At 44.7% G+C, this 17,446-nt stretch overlaps 1 protein-coding gene across 18 annotated transcripts in view; it reads left to right on the plus strand.

Moving 5' to 3' along the window:
* NPRL3 (NPR3 like, GATOR1 complex subunit) overlaps window positions 1–17,446 on the plus strand; it is a 137,131-nt gene that overhangs the window by 62,375 nt on the left and 57,310 nt on the right. For all 18 annotated transcript variants that reach the window (XM_075069408.1, XM_075069417.1, XM_075069421.1 and 15 more), the window contains one exon: window positions 8,800–8,929. In XM_075069408.1, coding sequence (XP_074925509.1) covers window positions 8,800–8,929 — 130 coding nt within the window. The remainder of the gene's footprint in view (window positions 1–8,799; window positions 8,930–17,446) is intronic.

Raw genomic sequence — 17,446 nt, forward strand, 5'->3', positions numbered from 1 at the left:
ACTCATAAATTGTCCATCTCTATAACACTGATAGAGAGATGTGCACAGCTGTTTGCTCCCGCAGGTATTAATCACTTACTCTGAGTTTATTAATAAACAAAAGTGATTTTTATTAAGTGTAAAAAGAAGACTTTAAGTGGCTTCAGGTAATAACAGACAGAACAAAGTAAGTTACCAAGCAAAATAAAACAAATGTATGAAATTTAATAATGAAAAGTGCAAGGTCATGCATTTAGGGATTAGTAACAAGAATTTTAGTTATAAATTGGGGACACATCATAACAGAGGAGGAGAAGGACCTCGGAGTACTGGTTGATCGCAGGATGACTGAGCCGCCAATGTGATATGGCCGTTAAAAAAGCTAATGCGGTTTTGGGATGCATCAGGCAAGATTTCCAGCAAAGATAAGGAGGTATTAGTACCATTATACAAGGCACTGATGAGACCTCATCTGGAATACCGTGTGCAGTTCTGGTCTCCCATGTTTAAGAAGGATGAATTCAAGCTGGAACAGGTTCAGAGACGGGCTACTAGGATGATCCGAGGAATGGAAAACCTGACTTATGAAAAGGAGATCTCAAAGACTTGGCTTGTTTACCTAACCAAAAGAGCTTGAGGGGCGGATAAGGATTGCTCTTTATAAATATATCAGAGAGATAAATATTAGGGAGGAGGGGAATTATTTAAGCTAGTACCAATAGTGGACACAAGAACAAATGGCTAAAACGGACACTAAGAAGTTTGACTGGAAATTAGACGAAGGTTTCCAAAATTAGAGGAAGTAAAAGTTTCTGGAACAACCTTCCAAGGGGAGTAGTGGGGCAAAAGACATATCTAGCTTAAGACTATAGCTGATAAGTTTATGGGGAGGGATGGTATAATGGGATAGCCTAATTTTGGCAATTTAATTTAGCATTGATCTTTGATTATCAAGCCGGTAGTATGCCCAGTGGTCTGTGATGGGAGTGTTAGATGGGATGGGATCTTAGTTACGCAGAGAATTCTTTCCTGGTGCTGTCTGGTGAAGTTCTTTGGCGCGCAGCTATTATGTCCTCAGTTGGTTTTAACCGGGTCCGCCAGGGAAGACATTTGGTGCGCAGAGGACAGCTAGCAGCGCAGAGGGGCCTGAAGAAAGGTGTTTTTCCCTCGCCAGGGCACATTGGCAAGAAGGCCTGAGGTATTTCCGCCTTCCTGCTGCAAAAGCCGTGGGCATGCGGGTCACTCTGCTGGAGGAGATTCTCTGCAGCTGAGATCCTTTAAACCAACAATTGAGGACTTCAATACTCAGAACATAGGTTAGGGGTTTGTTATAGAAGTGGATGGGTGAGATTCTGTGGCCTGCATTGTGCTGGAGGTCAGACTAGATGATCATAATGGTCCCTTCTGACCTTAAAGTCTATGAGTCTATAAAACATGCAAGTCTAAGCCTAATACATTAAGAAACTGATACAGAAAATATCTCACCCCCAGAGATGTTCCAATAAGCTTCTTTCACAGACTAGACTCCTCCTTAGTCTGGGCCCAATCCTTTCCCCCGATACAGTTCTTGTCAGTTCCCGTTCAAGTGTAACTCGGATTTCTCATGTCTGGCAGCCCTCTTTGTTCTGTTCCGCACCCTTTTATGGCTTTGGTCCAAAGTGGGAATCTTTTGTCTCTCTGGGTCCTCACCCCTCCTTCGAAATGGAAAAGCATCAGGTTTAAGATGGATTCCAGTATCCTGTGACATGGTCACATGTCCTGTGAGACCTCATTCTTCATTACCCACTGTGACAGGGTCAGGCCAGATGGATACAGGAGAGTGTTAGAAGGCAGATATATTAGTCCCAGATTAAACAGATCCCTTTTCCCTGGGTAAGGTAACAGGGGCAGTTCCAGAACAAGCAGGAACTTGCTGGAATCAGTTAGGACAGGCTGGCTAATCAGGGCACCTGAGTTTAAAAAGGACCTCACTTTAGTGTGTAGTGTGCATGCGAGTAGCTGTGAGCAAGAGGCACTAGGAGCTGAGAGTGGGAAGGCGTATTGCTGGAGGATTGAAGAGTACAAGCATTATCAGACACCAGGAGAAAAGGTCCTGTAGTGAGGATAAAGAAGGTATTGGGAGGAGGCCATGGGAGCAGCCCAGGGAGTTGTAGCTGTCGCACAGCTGTTCCAGGAGACACTCTAGACAGCTGCAGTCCGCAGGGCCCTGGGCTGGAACCTGGAGTAGACACAGGAGGAATTGACTTGGACTGTGGGTTCTACCAGAAGGGAAGGTCTCTGGGCTGTTCCCTGACCCCCATGGTGAATATCTGAGGCGAACAAATCTGCAAATAAGCGCAGGACCCACCAAGATAGAAGAGAAACTTTGTTACACCATGTCAGGTACACAGGAAGACTTGCAGGTAAACAGAGCCATTCACAACCAGTTGTCCTAGTTAATGGGAGCTATCAATATTCCAAGCCACCACTAAGTGCCCACACATTGCATAGTTACAATAGGACTTCAGAGTACTACTAAATATTTCTAGCTTCAGATACAAGAATGATTCATCCATACAAATAGGATGAACGCACTCAGTAGATTATAAGCTTTGTAATGATACCTTACTTATGACCTTTTACATTTACACTCATGAGCATATTTCCATAAACATGAAGTGCAACGTCATACCTTGGTCTTTCCTATTCTCTGCATGTGGCACATAATTGTTTAGTCTCCTCTGGGCTATAATACTTTGGTCTAATTTCACTTGATGGGTTTAACGTGCGCCGTGCAGGTGCTGGGTAGTGTTGATGGCCTGTGATATACAGAAAATCAGACTAGATCAAGGGGGGCAAACTTTTTGGCCTGAGGGCCACATTGGGGAATAGAAATTGTATGGCAGGCCATCAGTGCTCACAAAATTGGGGTTGGGGTGCGGGAGTGGGTGCAGGCTCTGGGGTTGGGCTGGGGATGAGGAGTTTGGGGTGTAAGAGGGGTTTTAGGCTGGAACTGAGGGGTTTGGAGGGCAGGAGGGGGATCAGGGAAGGGATGTGGAAAGGGGTGCAGGCTCTGGCTGGGGGTGTGGGCTCTTGGGTGCGGCTGGGGATGAGAGGTTGGAGTGCCAGGAGGGGGCTGGGACTGAGGGGTTTGAAGGCTGGGAGGGGGATCAGGGCTGGGGCAAGGGGTTAGGGTGTGGGGAGAGGCTCCGAGTGATGCTTACCTCAAGCAGCTCTCGGAAGCAGTGGCATGTCCTTTCCCCAGCTCCTACATGGAGGCACGGCCAGGTGGCAATGCACACCGCCCCTGCAGCTCCTGTTGGAGTGTGTAAGAGCCAGAGTGAGGCCATGCTGCGTCTTCCAGGAGCTCCGTGGTGCAGCCCCCAAGCCAGCGCCCCGGCTGGAGTGGGGCTGAGCCACTTGGTGCAACTCATGGGCCTGCTTAAAACTGCTTGCTGGTTGAATCCAGTGCGCAGGCCGTAGTTTGCCCACTCCTGGACTAGATGATCTAGTGGTCCCTTCTGACATTAAACTTTATGATTCTGAGCAATATGGAAATACTCAAAACACGACAGACATCTCAGTAAGTTCTGTGTGGTTAAATCAGTGGGTAGCTGCTTTTGATAGGCAGCATGTCTGCATGCCTGGTATGTGATATTTCAGTAGCAGGTAACTCAAAAGCATAAACAGATAGTAGAAGTTAATAGAACAGAAGTACTTTATATCTCTTTTGACTGTAAAGGGTTAACAAGTTCAGTAAGCGTGGCTGTCACCTGACCAGAGGACCAATCAGGGGACAGGATATTTTCAAGTCTTGAGGGAGGGAAGTTTCTGTGTGTGCTGTTAGAATTTGGTTGTTCTCTCTGGGTTCTGAGAGTGACCAGATGTGCAACCATGGTTCTCTACAATCTCCCCTGATACAGGTTCTTATAGATTCAAAATAGTAAATACTAGGTAGAATAGACGAGTTAGGCTTATTTTTCTTTTCTTTATTTGCAAATGTGTATTTGGCTGGAAGGAGTTCAAATTTGTATTTTGCTGAAAGAATTTTAATTTGTACTTGTATACTTAGGCTGGGAGGGTATTCCCAGTGTTTATAGCTGAAAGACCCTGTAACATATTCCACCTTAAATTTACAAAGATAATTTTTACTGTTTTTCCTTCTTTAATTAAAAGCTTCTTGTTTAAGAACCTGATTGTTTTTTTTTTTTATTCTGGTGTGAGACCCCAGGGGACGGGGTCTGGATTCACCAGGGAATTGGTGGGGAGAAAGGAGGGAAGGGGGAGAGAGAGGGTAATTTCTCTGTGTTAGGATTACTATCTCTCTCAGGGAGAGTCTGGGAGGGGGAGAGAGAAGGAGGGGGGAAGGTGCATTTTCTTCTCTGTTTAAAATTCAAGGAGTTTGAATCACAGTGATCTTCCAGGGTAACCCAGGGAGGGGAAGCCTGGGAGAGGCAACAGTGGGGGAAAGGGTTTACTTTCCTTGTGGTAAGATCCAGAGGGTCTGGGTCTTGGGGTTCCCCGGGCAAGGTCTTGGGGGGACCAGAGTGTACCAGGCACTGGAATTCCTGGTTGGTGGCAGCGCTACAGATTCTAAGCTGGTAATCAATCTTAGAGGAATTCATGCTGGTACCCCATCTTTTGGACGCTAAGGTTCAGAGTGGGGAATTATACCATGACAGCAGTAACATTGTGAGGTCCATTACGGTCACTGTTTTCATTGTAATTAATCCTAGTGGTAGTCATGGCTTCTAATCAAGACTGTTGCTTGGATAAAGATGAGCTGCATGTAAAGCTCAGCCTGTGCCAGACAGAGATGGTAGTGGGGTGGGAGAAGGATGTTGAGGTACGTTGGGTAACTCCTGCTCCACTGTTAAAAAGTTGTTCACCTTTTTCCCACTGAACTTGCAATTGGGGTGTTTTCAAATTCCAGATTATTTCTGGAACCTCAGGTGGTATTGAGTCCATGAGCACCTTTATGCACTGGTGGCTGTCACATCTGCTTCTGATTACCGCAGTGTGTAATGTACATGTATAATGTGTAATCTACACACAAACTACTTTGAAGTGACAGCTACCATTGGTATTGGCTTTTGGACTGGCAAGTTTAGTCCATAGAAACCTATTATACCTGTTCTTCAATAGTTGTGCTGGTTTCCTATTTTTTTTTTTGAGTACAGTTCCAGGTTCTGACATTGATTCATAAACCACAGCCTAGCCTAGTTGCTGGCTCTCTGAAAGACTCTCCTCTGCTTGGGATCTGCTGCAGCAATTGAGTGCGGTGGTGTTGTAGCTGTGTTGGTCCCAGGATATTAGAACAACAAGGTGGGTGAGGTAATATCCTTTATTGGACCAACTTCTGTTGGTGAGAGAGACAAGATTTTGAGCTAAGAGCTCTTCTTCAGGTCTGGGAAAGGTACTCACAGTGTCATAGCTAAATACAAGGTCAAACACATAATGTTAGCATAATTAATTAACATATATTCTAAGGTGAAGTTGCCTGTTAACACCCCTATAATCATAGGATAAAAAGTGGGGTTAGTGGGTTACATGTTTTGTAATAATCCATAAATCCAGTGTCTTTATTAAGACCATGATTTTTAGTGTATAGCGAGGTTGTGATTTTAAGCTCCCAGGCTCATCTTTTGAAAATGTTGAGCAGGTTTTCTTTGAGGATGAGGACTGATAGGTCAGACATAGAGTGATCACTGGTGAAAATTGTTCACCCATAGGCGATGTGTGTTTTTTTGCCATTTTCCTGTGTTAGCTCATTCAAGAGCATAGTGATTGTCTGGTTTCACCCACATAGTTGTTTTTGGGGTATTTAGTGCCCTGGATGAGGTATACCACATGTTGTGATAGGCATGTCTAGCACCCATGGATCTTGAGAGGTGTATGGAGGGAGGGGCGGAGGGAAATGGGATATATTGATTATCGTAGCAGAAGAGATATATCTGCAGATTTTGCACCTGTTGTTCTGATAGGGTCTGGTGCTGCTTAGAGGTAGTGTGTCTTGGTCTGTGGGGAGCTTGCTTCTGATGGTGATCTTGAAGAGTTTGGGGAGTTGTTTGAAGTAAGAAGAAGGGATTAAGGAAAGATTTCTTCAGGATAGGGTCCCCATCAAGTATGTGTTTTACTTGTTTGATGATATCTCATATGGATTCCAGTGTGTGGTGGTAGGTGACGACTAGGGGTGTAAGATCAGAGAGAGTTTTATTTCTATGTTGAAGCTGGTTCTCTCTAGGTATTTGGGCGGCCTGTTCCATGATTACATTTACTTCTCTGGTGAAGTGTCCTTATTTGGTGAAAGCAGCTTTGCATGTTTTAAGATGTATATCCCGGATTTTCTCTTCAGAGTATATTCTGTGTTATCTGAGTGCCTGGCTGTAGATAACAGATTTCTTGGTGTGTTTGGGGTGATTACTGGATCTATGATGTTAAGTGTGGTGATATGTGGGTTTTTTATATATAGTTGTCTGTGGTGTTCCATTGCTGAAGCTGATTATGGTGTCCAGGAAGTTGATGCTAGTGTGGGAGTCTTCCAGAGAGAGTTTAATGGTAATTATTGAAGTTGTGGTGGAAATCTATGAGGGAGTTTAAGTTGTCTGTCCAGAAGCTGAAAATATCATCTATGTATCTCAGGTATATCAATGGTTTTGTGGTGTGTTTGTCCAGAAATTTTTCAAAGTGGCCCAGGAAGAGGTTGGCATATTGGGGAGCCATCCTAGTACCCTGTTCCCATGGTTTGCACAAAGTGTGTTTTGTTGAACGTAAAATTGTTATGGGTGAGGATGAAATGGATGAGTTTGGCGATTGTGTTTGGGGTGAATATCTGAGGGTTGCCCATTGTCTTGTAAATATTTGATGCAGACAGCTATGCTTTCATTGTGAGGAATGTTATTGTATGGGGAATTGACATCCATGGTGGCAAAGATGGTGTTCTGAGGGAGGTTGTTGATGTTGTGGAGTTTGTGGAGGAAGTCAGTTGTGTTCTGGAGGAAGCTGGCCCTTTGTGTGGTGAGTGGCTTCAGGATGATTTTTGAGTCCCCGTATTCTTCCAGGCAGAGAGTGGCCAGAGCACTCTCACTGAGAGTTGTCTCTCCCTGGGTTCCCTTTTAATAAAGATACTGGAGTTATGACTTATTACAACAATCTGTAGCTAACTAACCCTCCTTTTTGTCCTATGACTACAGAGGTGTAAATGGGCCACTTCACCTTGAATGGTCCCTTAGAGACTATGTGCTATTTATGCTAACCTATCTGTTCAACTTTGTATTTAGCTGTGACACTGAATACCTTTCCCAGACCTGTAGAACAGCTCTGTGTAGCTTGAAAGCTTGTCTGTCCCTCCCACCAACAAAAGTTGGTCCAGTAAAAGTTATGACCTCACCTACCTTGTCACAGCAGTTGAGTTCATTTGGGGCTATGGAGGTAGCAATTCCTATACTTATTTGTGATGGTCCTGGTCTCTGGGAGTTCTCAGTTGGGGGCTATTGACTCTGGAATTACCTCCTCCATCTGCTTTGCAGAGTCAGACTTTATCAAGGCCCATCTTTTCTGTCAAGCATGGAAGTAAAGTGGGGACTGTTTGTGGGGACAGTCCTTTGTACTATCTCTGGAAAACTGTATATTCCTAATTATGTAAGTTTTGAGCCTGTGCCCTGAGCAATATGGAAGAACACATTTAAGTCAAGCCTGTGGAGGAGTCTAAGATTTACCTCAGTCAGCTAAGTCAAGGTAAAGGTGCTATCCTGTGATTAGGCAATAGATGTAGTCTGTTAGCTGACCCCAACCTGATCTTGACCTCTTAGAACATGTAAGGGTTTGTCTAGATGAGGCAAAAAGTAGAAGTTTGTGCTGAAGCAGAGTGTGGTTTGTCTATACTATGCGATAATGTGCACTTACGTGAAGGCGGGATTTAAAGTGCACTAATGTGTTGCACAGAAATTGGTCTCGGTAGGGTATCTTTAATGCACACCAGCAGGTCTAGTGTGCTTTAACATAGTGCTGTTTGAAACAGAATTACATTAGAGCACAACCTGTAGGGTATGCCTACACCTGGAGCCACTAGAGGGGAACCTTTAGGGTATGCCTACACCTAAAGCTTGGGTTGTGATTCCTATCTCAAAGAGATGTGCTCGTGCTAGATCTTATCACGCTAGCATGCTAAAAATAGTTGTGTAGCCACGGTACAGCAGCGAGCAGTAGGAAGGGCTAGTTCCCCCAAGGACAAACCCACACAGACTCCATGGGTATGTACTGGGCAGCCCTAGCTCAAGCCGCTGCCCTTGCTACTGTGACTGCACTACTAACTCACATCTTCAGCTCTAAGTGTAGACAGATCTTTAGTATACATCAGCAGGGTCTAAGTGGACTAATTAATGTGAAACACACCTCTGTGCTTTAGAAATCCCACCCCCAGAAGTGCACATTGCTCCACTGGGTAGACAAACCCTTAGATGATGATTTGTCCTTCCAAAGGAGCTAGGGATAATGAGATGAAGATATTGCATCTGTTTAATGAATTTTTTAAAAAAATCTATAATAATGGGCCATGGGAAAATGGATCCAATTAATTAATAAGAGTCTGTGATTTAAAATAAAAAAATTGCTGTGGCTAAAGCTAATACCACATTGAATATGTTCTTTATTTTCTCACTTAATCAGGATACTAGATGTCATAAACCATAATAGGATTCTTTATTATTTACCTAAAACACAACGAATATTTGTGCTGTGAATTGGCACGTCTTGTGCAATGAATGTGTATTAGTAAGTGTATGTAAATTCTGTTTAGACAACAGTGCAAGAGTAATTTCTTCTTGTGCCTCTATTTCATAGTTACTCTCCTTTGGCAGAGGAATTTTCCTGTCAGTTTCCTGGCCATGATTTGCCGTCTGTGCTTTCCAAGTTCTCTTTGCCAGTTTCCTTATCAGAGTTCAAGAATCCGCTTGCTCCACCAGTACAGGAGGTAAGTTATGGGGGAGCATGTAAAAGCTCATGATTGACAGACACCAGACTCCTTATGATTGATCTGTTTAATGTGAGCGTGGGGATGAAAATGTCCAGCTAGGAGCTTTCAGAGCTCTTGTGTATTCAAAAACACACAATTTCAATTACTGGGCTCCTTAGCCACCCATTCAAATTACTCTACATCCACATGATAAAAATCCTTAGGCAGGTCTAGTTGGAACCATTTGAGCGATCTGTGCTGAAAAGCGTGTTGCTTAATAAAATGGCTGAGCGTACTCCTTTGCATTTTATAAAATGCCCTGAGTAAGATGACAAGGGAAAATTGAAAATCAAAATTGGATTTAAACAAAAAAAAAGTACTAGTTCAAACAGGTATTATTTAGGGCAAGGTGTATGGCCTGTGTTATACAGGAGGTTCTCAAATTTCATTGCACCACGACCCCCTTCTGACACCAAAAATTGCTACATGACCTCAGGAGGGGGGGAACGAAGCCTGAGCCTGCCCAAGCTCCACTGCCATGGGCACGGGGGGCAAAGCCAAAGCCTGACGGCTTCAGCCCCAGGTGAGGGGCTTTGGCTTTGGCCCTGGGCAGTGGGGCTCGGGCTTCGGCCCCAGGCCCAAGCAAGTCTAACGTCAGCCCTGGAGACCCCATTAAAACACAGTTTGAGAACCACTGGGTCATAGCTGATCATAGTGATTCCTTCTGGCTTTGGAATGTATGAAAAATTCTATTTGCTCTATAGAAAATTGTCCTGATCCCCATGAATCTTTCATCTATAATATGTACATAGAATGTACCTTCCTTAGAAACACAAAGATAAAGAGCTATTTTTATATATTCCAGCTGCTTTAGACTTGCAATCGGGATTTAAAAGCAAGCTGTACTGTGTATTTACTTAGGCTTCTGTATGATGCTGAAGGAGTTTAAAGGCTAATCCAAGAAGTGGACTTCAGCATGTAGTCAACAAAAGTGCATGTGTTACAATATTATAGTATTAAAGTTTTCAGATTTGTGTTTTACTGTTTGTTCAAGCAATAGTGATTAAGGCTTGGGGAATTTCCTGAGGATTAATGAAAGGCTGGGAAGAGCGAATGGCCTCAGGCCACCAGCTCTATGAAAATGCTTTGTTTTGCTTTGAGTGCTGTCCCTGTGGGTGCTCCACTCCAGGTGATGGTGCGTCCTGGTGCTGTTGACCTCTTTGGCCTCAAGGTTTATACCTCCTCCACTCTGCAATTCAGAATGGCAAACTATTCCACCCTACTTGCAAGCTATGACTTAGATAACTACAATAAACTCTTTGATTTTACCTCCCATATCCCAGAGGACAGAAGAGCAGACTTTAAGTCAGTCCTCGTCAAGGGCCAGTTGGTATCCAGAGTGGTCCTACAGGCATTTCTAGACATGGCAGACACAGCAGCCTGCACTACCACAACTGCAGTGGTTATGTGCAGACCTTCTTGGCTCTCTGCATCCAGTATCCCCAAAGACCTGCAGACCAAAGTGGAGGACCTCCCCTTTGATAAAGATAATTTGTTTTCTTGGAAAAGAGTTTGTCCTTCACACGATGAAAGACTCTAAAGCAATCTTGTGCACCTTGGGCATTTACCCATGCCTTCCCAGGAGACAACAGTATCAACCTTATCAGAGGCCATGCACACAACAGTATCACCAACCTCAGCCCAGACCATATGATATAACCAGGAATCACACTAGACCTCCTATGCATAGACAAAACCAAGCACAACAGCTACCTCCCACCCATCAGAAAATAAACAACAATTTTGAAGTGTTGGTCGAGGGTCTGCACGACCACCCCTTGACTCCACCCCCTATTTGCCCATTTGGCCACCGCCTCCAGGTTTTCCACCATGCCTGGCAGCAGATTACACAGGACCATTGGGGTCCTGGAAATAGTTCAGTCCAGTTACTCCATCCCTTTTATATCCTATCCTTCCCCATCCCTCTTCAGGGACCCCTCTCACGAGCACCTAGTTCGCGTAGAAGTGGCTCATATTCTACAGCTAGGTGCCGGGGAACCTGTGCCAACACAACATTGAGGAATAGGGTTCTACTCCCACTACTCTGTGACCCAGAAGAAGGCCGGGGGGTGGAGGCCTATACAGTAACTCCTCACTTAACATTGTAGTTATGTTCCTGAAAAATGCGACTTTAAGCAAAATGATTTTAAGCGAATCCAATTTCCCCATAAGAATTAATGTAAATGAGGGGGTTAGGTTCCAGGGAAATTTTTTGTCACTAGACAAGACCCCATCCATCCATTCTCTTCCCACTCCCCACATACTATAAATTTTACAGAAACAATTTAATACTGGTACACAGTGATGATTGTGAAGCTTGGTTGAGATGGAGCAGTCAGAGGGTGGGATATTTCCAGAGAATGCCTTACTGCTAAATGATGAACTAGCAATTGGCTGAGCCCTCAAGGGTTAACTCTCACACTCTACTGTACAAGGCAGCAGGAAAAGAGGGAGGGCGGAGAGAGATGTGTGTGATGCACATTTCCCCTTTAAGTATGAAGAGTAGGGTCAGAAGTACACTGCCTTGTTAATTAGATCAGCAGGCTGAGACTGGACTGCAGCTACTACTGCCTGTTGTGTGTCCCCCCTGTGCTACAGAAGATGGGGTAGGTGGGTTGCAGGAGCAGGGGGGAGGGGGACACCCTGACATTAGTCCCCTTGTTACACCCCCCACACAGCACGCAGGAGTCTCGGGAAGCAGCTCCTGGGCAGGAGCAGCACGTGGCAGTGAGGGGAGGGACAGCTGCAATTGGGCAGCTGCTGCACAGGGAACTTAGAGGAGCAGGGAGCTGATAGGGGGCTGTCAGTCCACCCTGGTTCCAACTACCCACCAGCTAGCTCCACTGGGCTGCTCTTCCTGCAAGCAGTGGACAAAGCAGATGGCTGCCAAACAACGTTAGAAGGGAGCATTGCACAACTTTAAATGAGCATGTTCTCTAATTGATCAGCAACAAAACAACATTAACCGAGATTACTTCTAGTACAGTAACTCTTCACTTGACCCACGCTGACTGAAGAAATTTGTAAGGGTACAGAAATTCAAGATAGTCACACTAGGCACAATAATACCTGCGCTGGAACAAGGGGACTGGTTCACAGCCCTTGACTTACAGGATGCGTATTTTCACATATGCATTCATCCAGTCCACAGACGCTTCCTACAGTTCACACTCAGGCATCATTTTCAATACAGAGTTCTCCCTTTTGGACTCTCCACAGCACCGAGAGCGTTCTCCAAGACCCTAGCTGTAGTTGTGGCCCACCTCTGCAGACACGGGATCATACTTTTCCCCTACCTAGACTATGCCTCATCAAAGGCAGCTCATACAATGAGACACTACAAGCTACCCATTTCCCCATCTCCCTTTTCCACAGCTTAGGCCTGCAAATAAACATCCAAAAATCCACCCTGACACCTACACACAAATTGAATTCATTGGCGCTCATCTGGACTCAGTTCGAACCAGAGCCTCACTCCCACACAACAGATTCCTCTCTATTACAAATCTCATACGCACGATCTGTTCGTCCCAGGATATAGTCAAGAATTTGCCTACAGCTCCTTGGCCACATGACAGCCACCACCTTCGTGGTCAAGTACGCCAGGCTGCACATCAGATGTCTTCAGGGGTGGCTCAACTCCAACTACAAACCCAGCAGGTACAACCTCTGCATGCTGCTAATTCCTCCAGCGAACATACTAGCTTCCCTACAATGGTGGACAAGACCAGAGAAGCTCTGCATGGATGTTCCCTTCCAGCAACGATCCCCAATGCTCATGCTCACTATGCACGCTTCCCTGATCGGTTGGGGAGCGCATCTGGGGGGACACATGGCACAAGGCCACTGATCCGTGCCAGAGACGCATCTACACATAAATCTCCTAGAGCTCAAGAGTAGTGAGACAAGCCTACCTTCGCTTCTTTCCTCTCATAAGAAACAAATCTATCCGGGTCCTAACGGACAATATAGCATGTATATTTTACATCAACAGACTGGGGGGCCGGAGGGGGGAGCATGATCACACTCCCTATGTATGGAGGCCATCTGGTTGTGGAATTGGTGCATTCAACATGACATACAAATTACTGCTTCGTACCTATGCAGCTGCCACAACACTACTGCCAACGCACTTAGCAGACACTTCTCCACAGAATACGAATGGAAATTGCACCCTGCGATGCTACAACAGCTCTTCTCCCACTGGGGCACCCTGTCAGTAGACCTCTCTGCCACAACCCAGAATCGCAAATGCTACCTATTTTGCTCCAGAGTGGGATTCGGGATTGCATCCCTAGGAGACGCATTCCTCATCCCATGGAACAACTCTCTCATCTATGCCTTTCCACCGATACCTCAGATACACAGGGTTCTGCACAAGATCAGAGACGACAAGGCCTGGGTTATACTTATTGCCCCGGCTTGGCCAAGACAGACATGGTATCCTTGCCTGCTCCACATGTCCACTCATCCTCCACGGACTCTTCCCAACAAACCAGATCTGCTTTCTCAGGACAACGGGTGGATTCTTCACCCTCAGCTCCAGAAACTCCACCTGACAGCATGGTTCCTTCATGACTCCAAACCTACGAACTAGCCTGTTCTGAGCAAGTCCGATATGTCCTCCTGCGTAGTAGAAAAGACTCCACTCGTAAAACTTAACTGCAGAAGTGGAAGCGCTTCTCCCTGTGGTGCTCACATAAACACTTAACACCCCATACTGTAACCCTTCCTAACATCCTATACTATCTTTTGAAACTAAAACAGGACAGACTCTTGCTCAGCTCCAGCAGAGTACACCTCACGGACCTCACCACTTTCCATGATTTGTTAGACAGCTTTCACTCTTTGCCAACCCCATCATAAAACGCTTTCTCACGGGCCTACAAAATCTGTACCCTGAGATTTATCCATCGGCAGCTGCATGGAATCTCAATCTTGTTCTTCGCAGTCTTATGAAACCTCCATTTGAACCCTTAGCTACCTCATCTCTTCTTTACATGTCCATGAAGGTAGCTTTTTTGGTTGCTATAACATCAGCAAGGAGAGTAGGGGAAATAAGGGCCCTGATGGTCTACCCTCCCTACACAACCTTTTCTAAAGATTAAGTTACCCTGCGACCACACTCTAAATTTTTCCCTAAGGTGGTGTCCACCTTCCACCTTAACCAACCAATATACTTACCTACATTCTATCCCAAACCTCATGAGACTCCGCACGAGGTGACTCTGCACACCCTCGACTTCATGTGAGCAATTGCCTCCTAATTAGGCAGGACTAAACCATTTCATAAGTCCTCATGATTATTTGTCTCCGCTACCGAGAGATTGAAGGGTGCGGCCATCTCTAAGCAACGCCTTTCCAAGTGGATCGCTGACTGCGTCAAATCCTGTTACTGTATTCAGAATGCTCAACCGCCTGAAGGCATCAGAATTCATTCTACTCAAGCTATGTCAACGTTCTTTGCCTTCCTCCATAACGTACCCATTCCCGATATCTGTAAGGTGGCCACATGGTCATCTGAACACACATTTACCAAACGCTATGCTATCATGCAGGATACCATGATAGACACCATAGCAGGCCATACAGTACTGTCTACGGTACTCACTGCTGCAACTTCAAAGTCCCACCAGCCACAGTGGGTACAGCTTCACATTCACCTGGAGTGGAGCACCCACAGGGACAGCACTTGAGGAAGAAGAGAAAATTACTCACCTTGCAGTAACTGAGGTTCTTAGAGATGTGTGTCCCTGTGGGTGCTCCACTCCCTGTGCTCCTCCCCTCTACTTTGGTGTACTATTCTGACTTCTCCATGGTAGAGAAGGAACTGAGGAGGGCATGGGACGCGCGTGCTCAGGTAGACTCTAACAAGACTGCGAGACAGCAGCTGAGTTTGCGCGTCCTAACCAGGCACTGTTACCCAAGATCTCTGATCAACGGTGCTGGGACGCACCATCACCTGGAGTGGAGCGCTCACAGGGACACACATCTCGAAGAACCTCAGTTACTGTAGGGTGAGTAACTTTCTCTTGCTATTATAAACTGAACTTTGGCAAAAGCTTCTTTAATTGGGTTATTTTTGCATTTGCACTCGTCCCCCTACTTTTGTGACTGTGTCTACACTAGAGGCCTTACAGCAGCACAGAGCTCTCCCGTTGACATAAATTACCCCCAACGAGCTGCAGTAGCTATGTGGGTGAGAGAAACTCTTCCACCGACATAGCACTAGGCACACTACCTCTTATGCTGGCGAAACTTATGTTGCTCAAGGGTGTGGTTTTGTTACATGTCTGAAATTATATAAATTTTGCCTACATAAGTGGTAGTGTAGACATGGCCTCTGCTGCATACATGGTATTGACCACTGTCTATATTTACAGAAAAGTAACATCCGGCAATGTAGCCAGTCAGATTGCAAGAGAAGAAGTTATTCTGATTGTGATTTGAGTGAGGTAGGGCTCAAAGTGCACCAATACAAAAATCTACTAAGATTACTCTTTACACACACAGTATAACAGGCCTGGTCAGTCCTCCTGTCTTGGATAGTGACTAAGACTAGATGCTTCAGAGAGAGAGAGGCATAAATATACCTAACTGTGAAATTTTATATTGTTGATGAAGTTTCTTCCTCATTCTACTTGGTGACCGTTTTTGTCCTGAAAATTGAGGACTAGTAGCCCTTGTAATTTTTTCCTAGCTACTGAAACTTCCAGACTATTCTTATTCTCTGTGATGAGTTGGTAGAGATTCCTTGTTTTTGTTTGTATATGCAAAAGCCTCATTGTATGTTTTTAGGAACTTATATTTGTAAATCTGGGCTTTGTACCATTTTACAGCAATAAGAAAGACATTAAGTTAACTAAACAACCTTAAGGTTCTCTTATTAACGTCTTCAAAATCAAAAAATGCCAAATTAAATTTTCATAGTCAGCATTAACTCTGCCCATTGAGCATATGCAAAATAAAACCATCTTTGACTGCAAATGTTTTCCCTAATGAGGTATACTTGTAATGAGCCCAATGGACTAGTGGCATGAATCAGAGCAATGAGTGGCAGAGACAATCTGAGATAAAACATAATTTAGCCTCTAATCGGTTTGGGGTAAAGTATAAATCAATCAAGTGGGAAATAATCACAAGTAAATCAGTTAGTTTTTTTCTACTAAGACATATCATGAACTACTGTGAATTATTATTATCTACTGTATGTTAGCTATTATCTTTCTTAAACTCACTTTATAGATAACAATTTACATTTATGAAATAACAGATTTCTAATTAGATAATATAATGCCTTGTAATATAAGCCCCATTGTTCTACATTCCCTTTTCAGTTCCTCAGTTTTCAGCCTCTGGAAGCCCAGAGGGGGAAGGAAAAGTTCTTAGGATGTTTATATCTCGAGCAGTCCTCTTGTGCAATCTTCGTTTAGTGTTTGGAAGTTCCTGCTTAAATAAATACATGTGTTTCTTGATGCGATGAGTTGGTTTCTTGATTGATCAATTATCATAAGAACAGAAGAATGGCCATACTGGGTCAGACTAGTGGTTCATCTAGTCCAGTATCCTGTCTTCTGACAGTGGTCAATGCCACATGCTTCAAAGGGAATGAACAGAACAGGGAAATTATCGAGTGATCCATCCCCTGTTGTCCAGTCCCAGCTTCTGGGAGTCAGAGCTTTAGGGACATCCAGTGCATGGGCTGTGTCCCTGACCATCTTGGCTAGCAACCATTGATGGACCTATCCTCTATCAAAACTTAGCCAGTTATACTTTTGGCCTACACAACATTCCCTGGCAACAAGTTCCTAAGGTTAACTGTACATTGTGTGAAGAAGTATGTCCTTATGCTCGTTTTAAACCAGTTGACTATTTATTTCAGTGGGTGACCACTGATTCTTCTGTTAGGTGAAAGAGTAAATAATACTTCCCAATTCACTTACTCCAGACCAGTCATGATTTAATAGACCTCTTTCATATTCCCCCCTCCCTTAGTTGTCTTTCCTAAACTGAATTGAGCAGTCCCAGTTTTTTTAATCTCTCCCAATGTAGAAGCTGTTTCATCTCACTAACCTTTTCTTCTTGTTCTCTTTTTGCCTTTTCTAGTTGTAATATGTGTATATATGTATATTTTTGAGATGTGGTGACCAGAACTACATGCAGTATTCAAGGTGTGGGTGTACCATGAATATCTCTAGTGGCATTATGATATTTTTCCTAACATTCTGTTAGCTTTTTTTGACTGCTGCTGCCCCTCAAGCTATTTACCTCTCTCCATTCTGAAAACTATTTATTCTTCTTCGAGTGCTTGCTCATATTCATTCCAAGTAGGTGTGCGCGCGCTGCGTGCACGTTCGTCGGAAGAATTTTCCCCTAGCAACACCCGGCGGGTCGGCAGGCGCCCCCTGGCGTGGCGCCTTTGCGGCACCGTATATATGCCCCTGCCGACCCGGCCGCTCCTCAGTTCCTTCTTAC

Source organism: Chelonoidis abingdonii, chromosome 9 (genome assembly GCF_003597395.2).
Source record: "Chelonoidis abingdonii isolate Lonesome George chromosome 9, CheloAbing_2.0, whole genome shotgun sequence".
NCBI lineage: Eukaryota > Metazoa > Chordata > Testudines > Testudinidae > Chelonoidis > Chelonoidis abingdonii.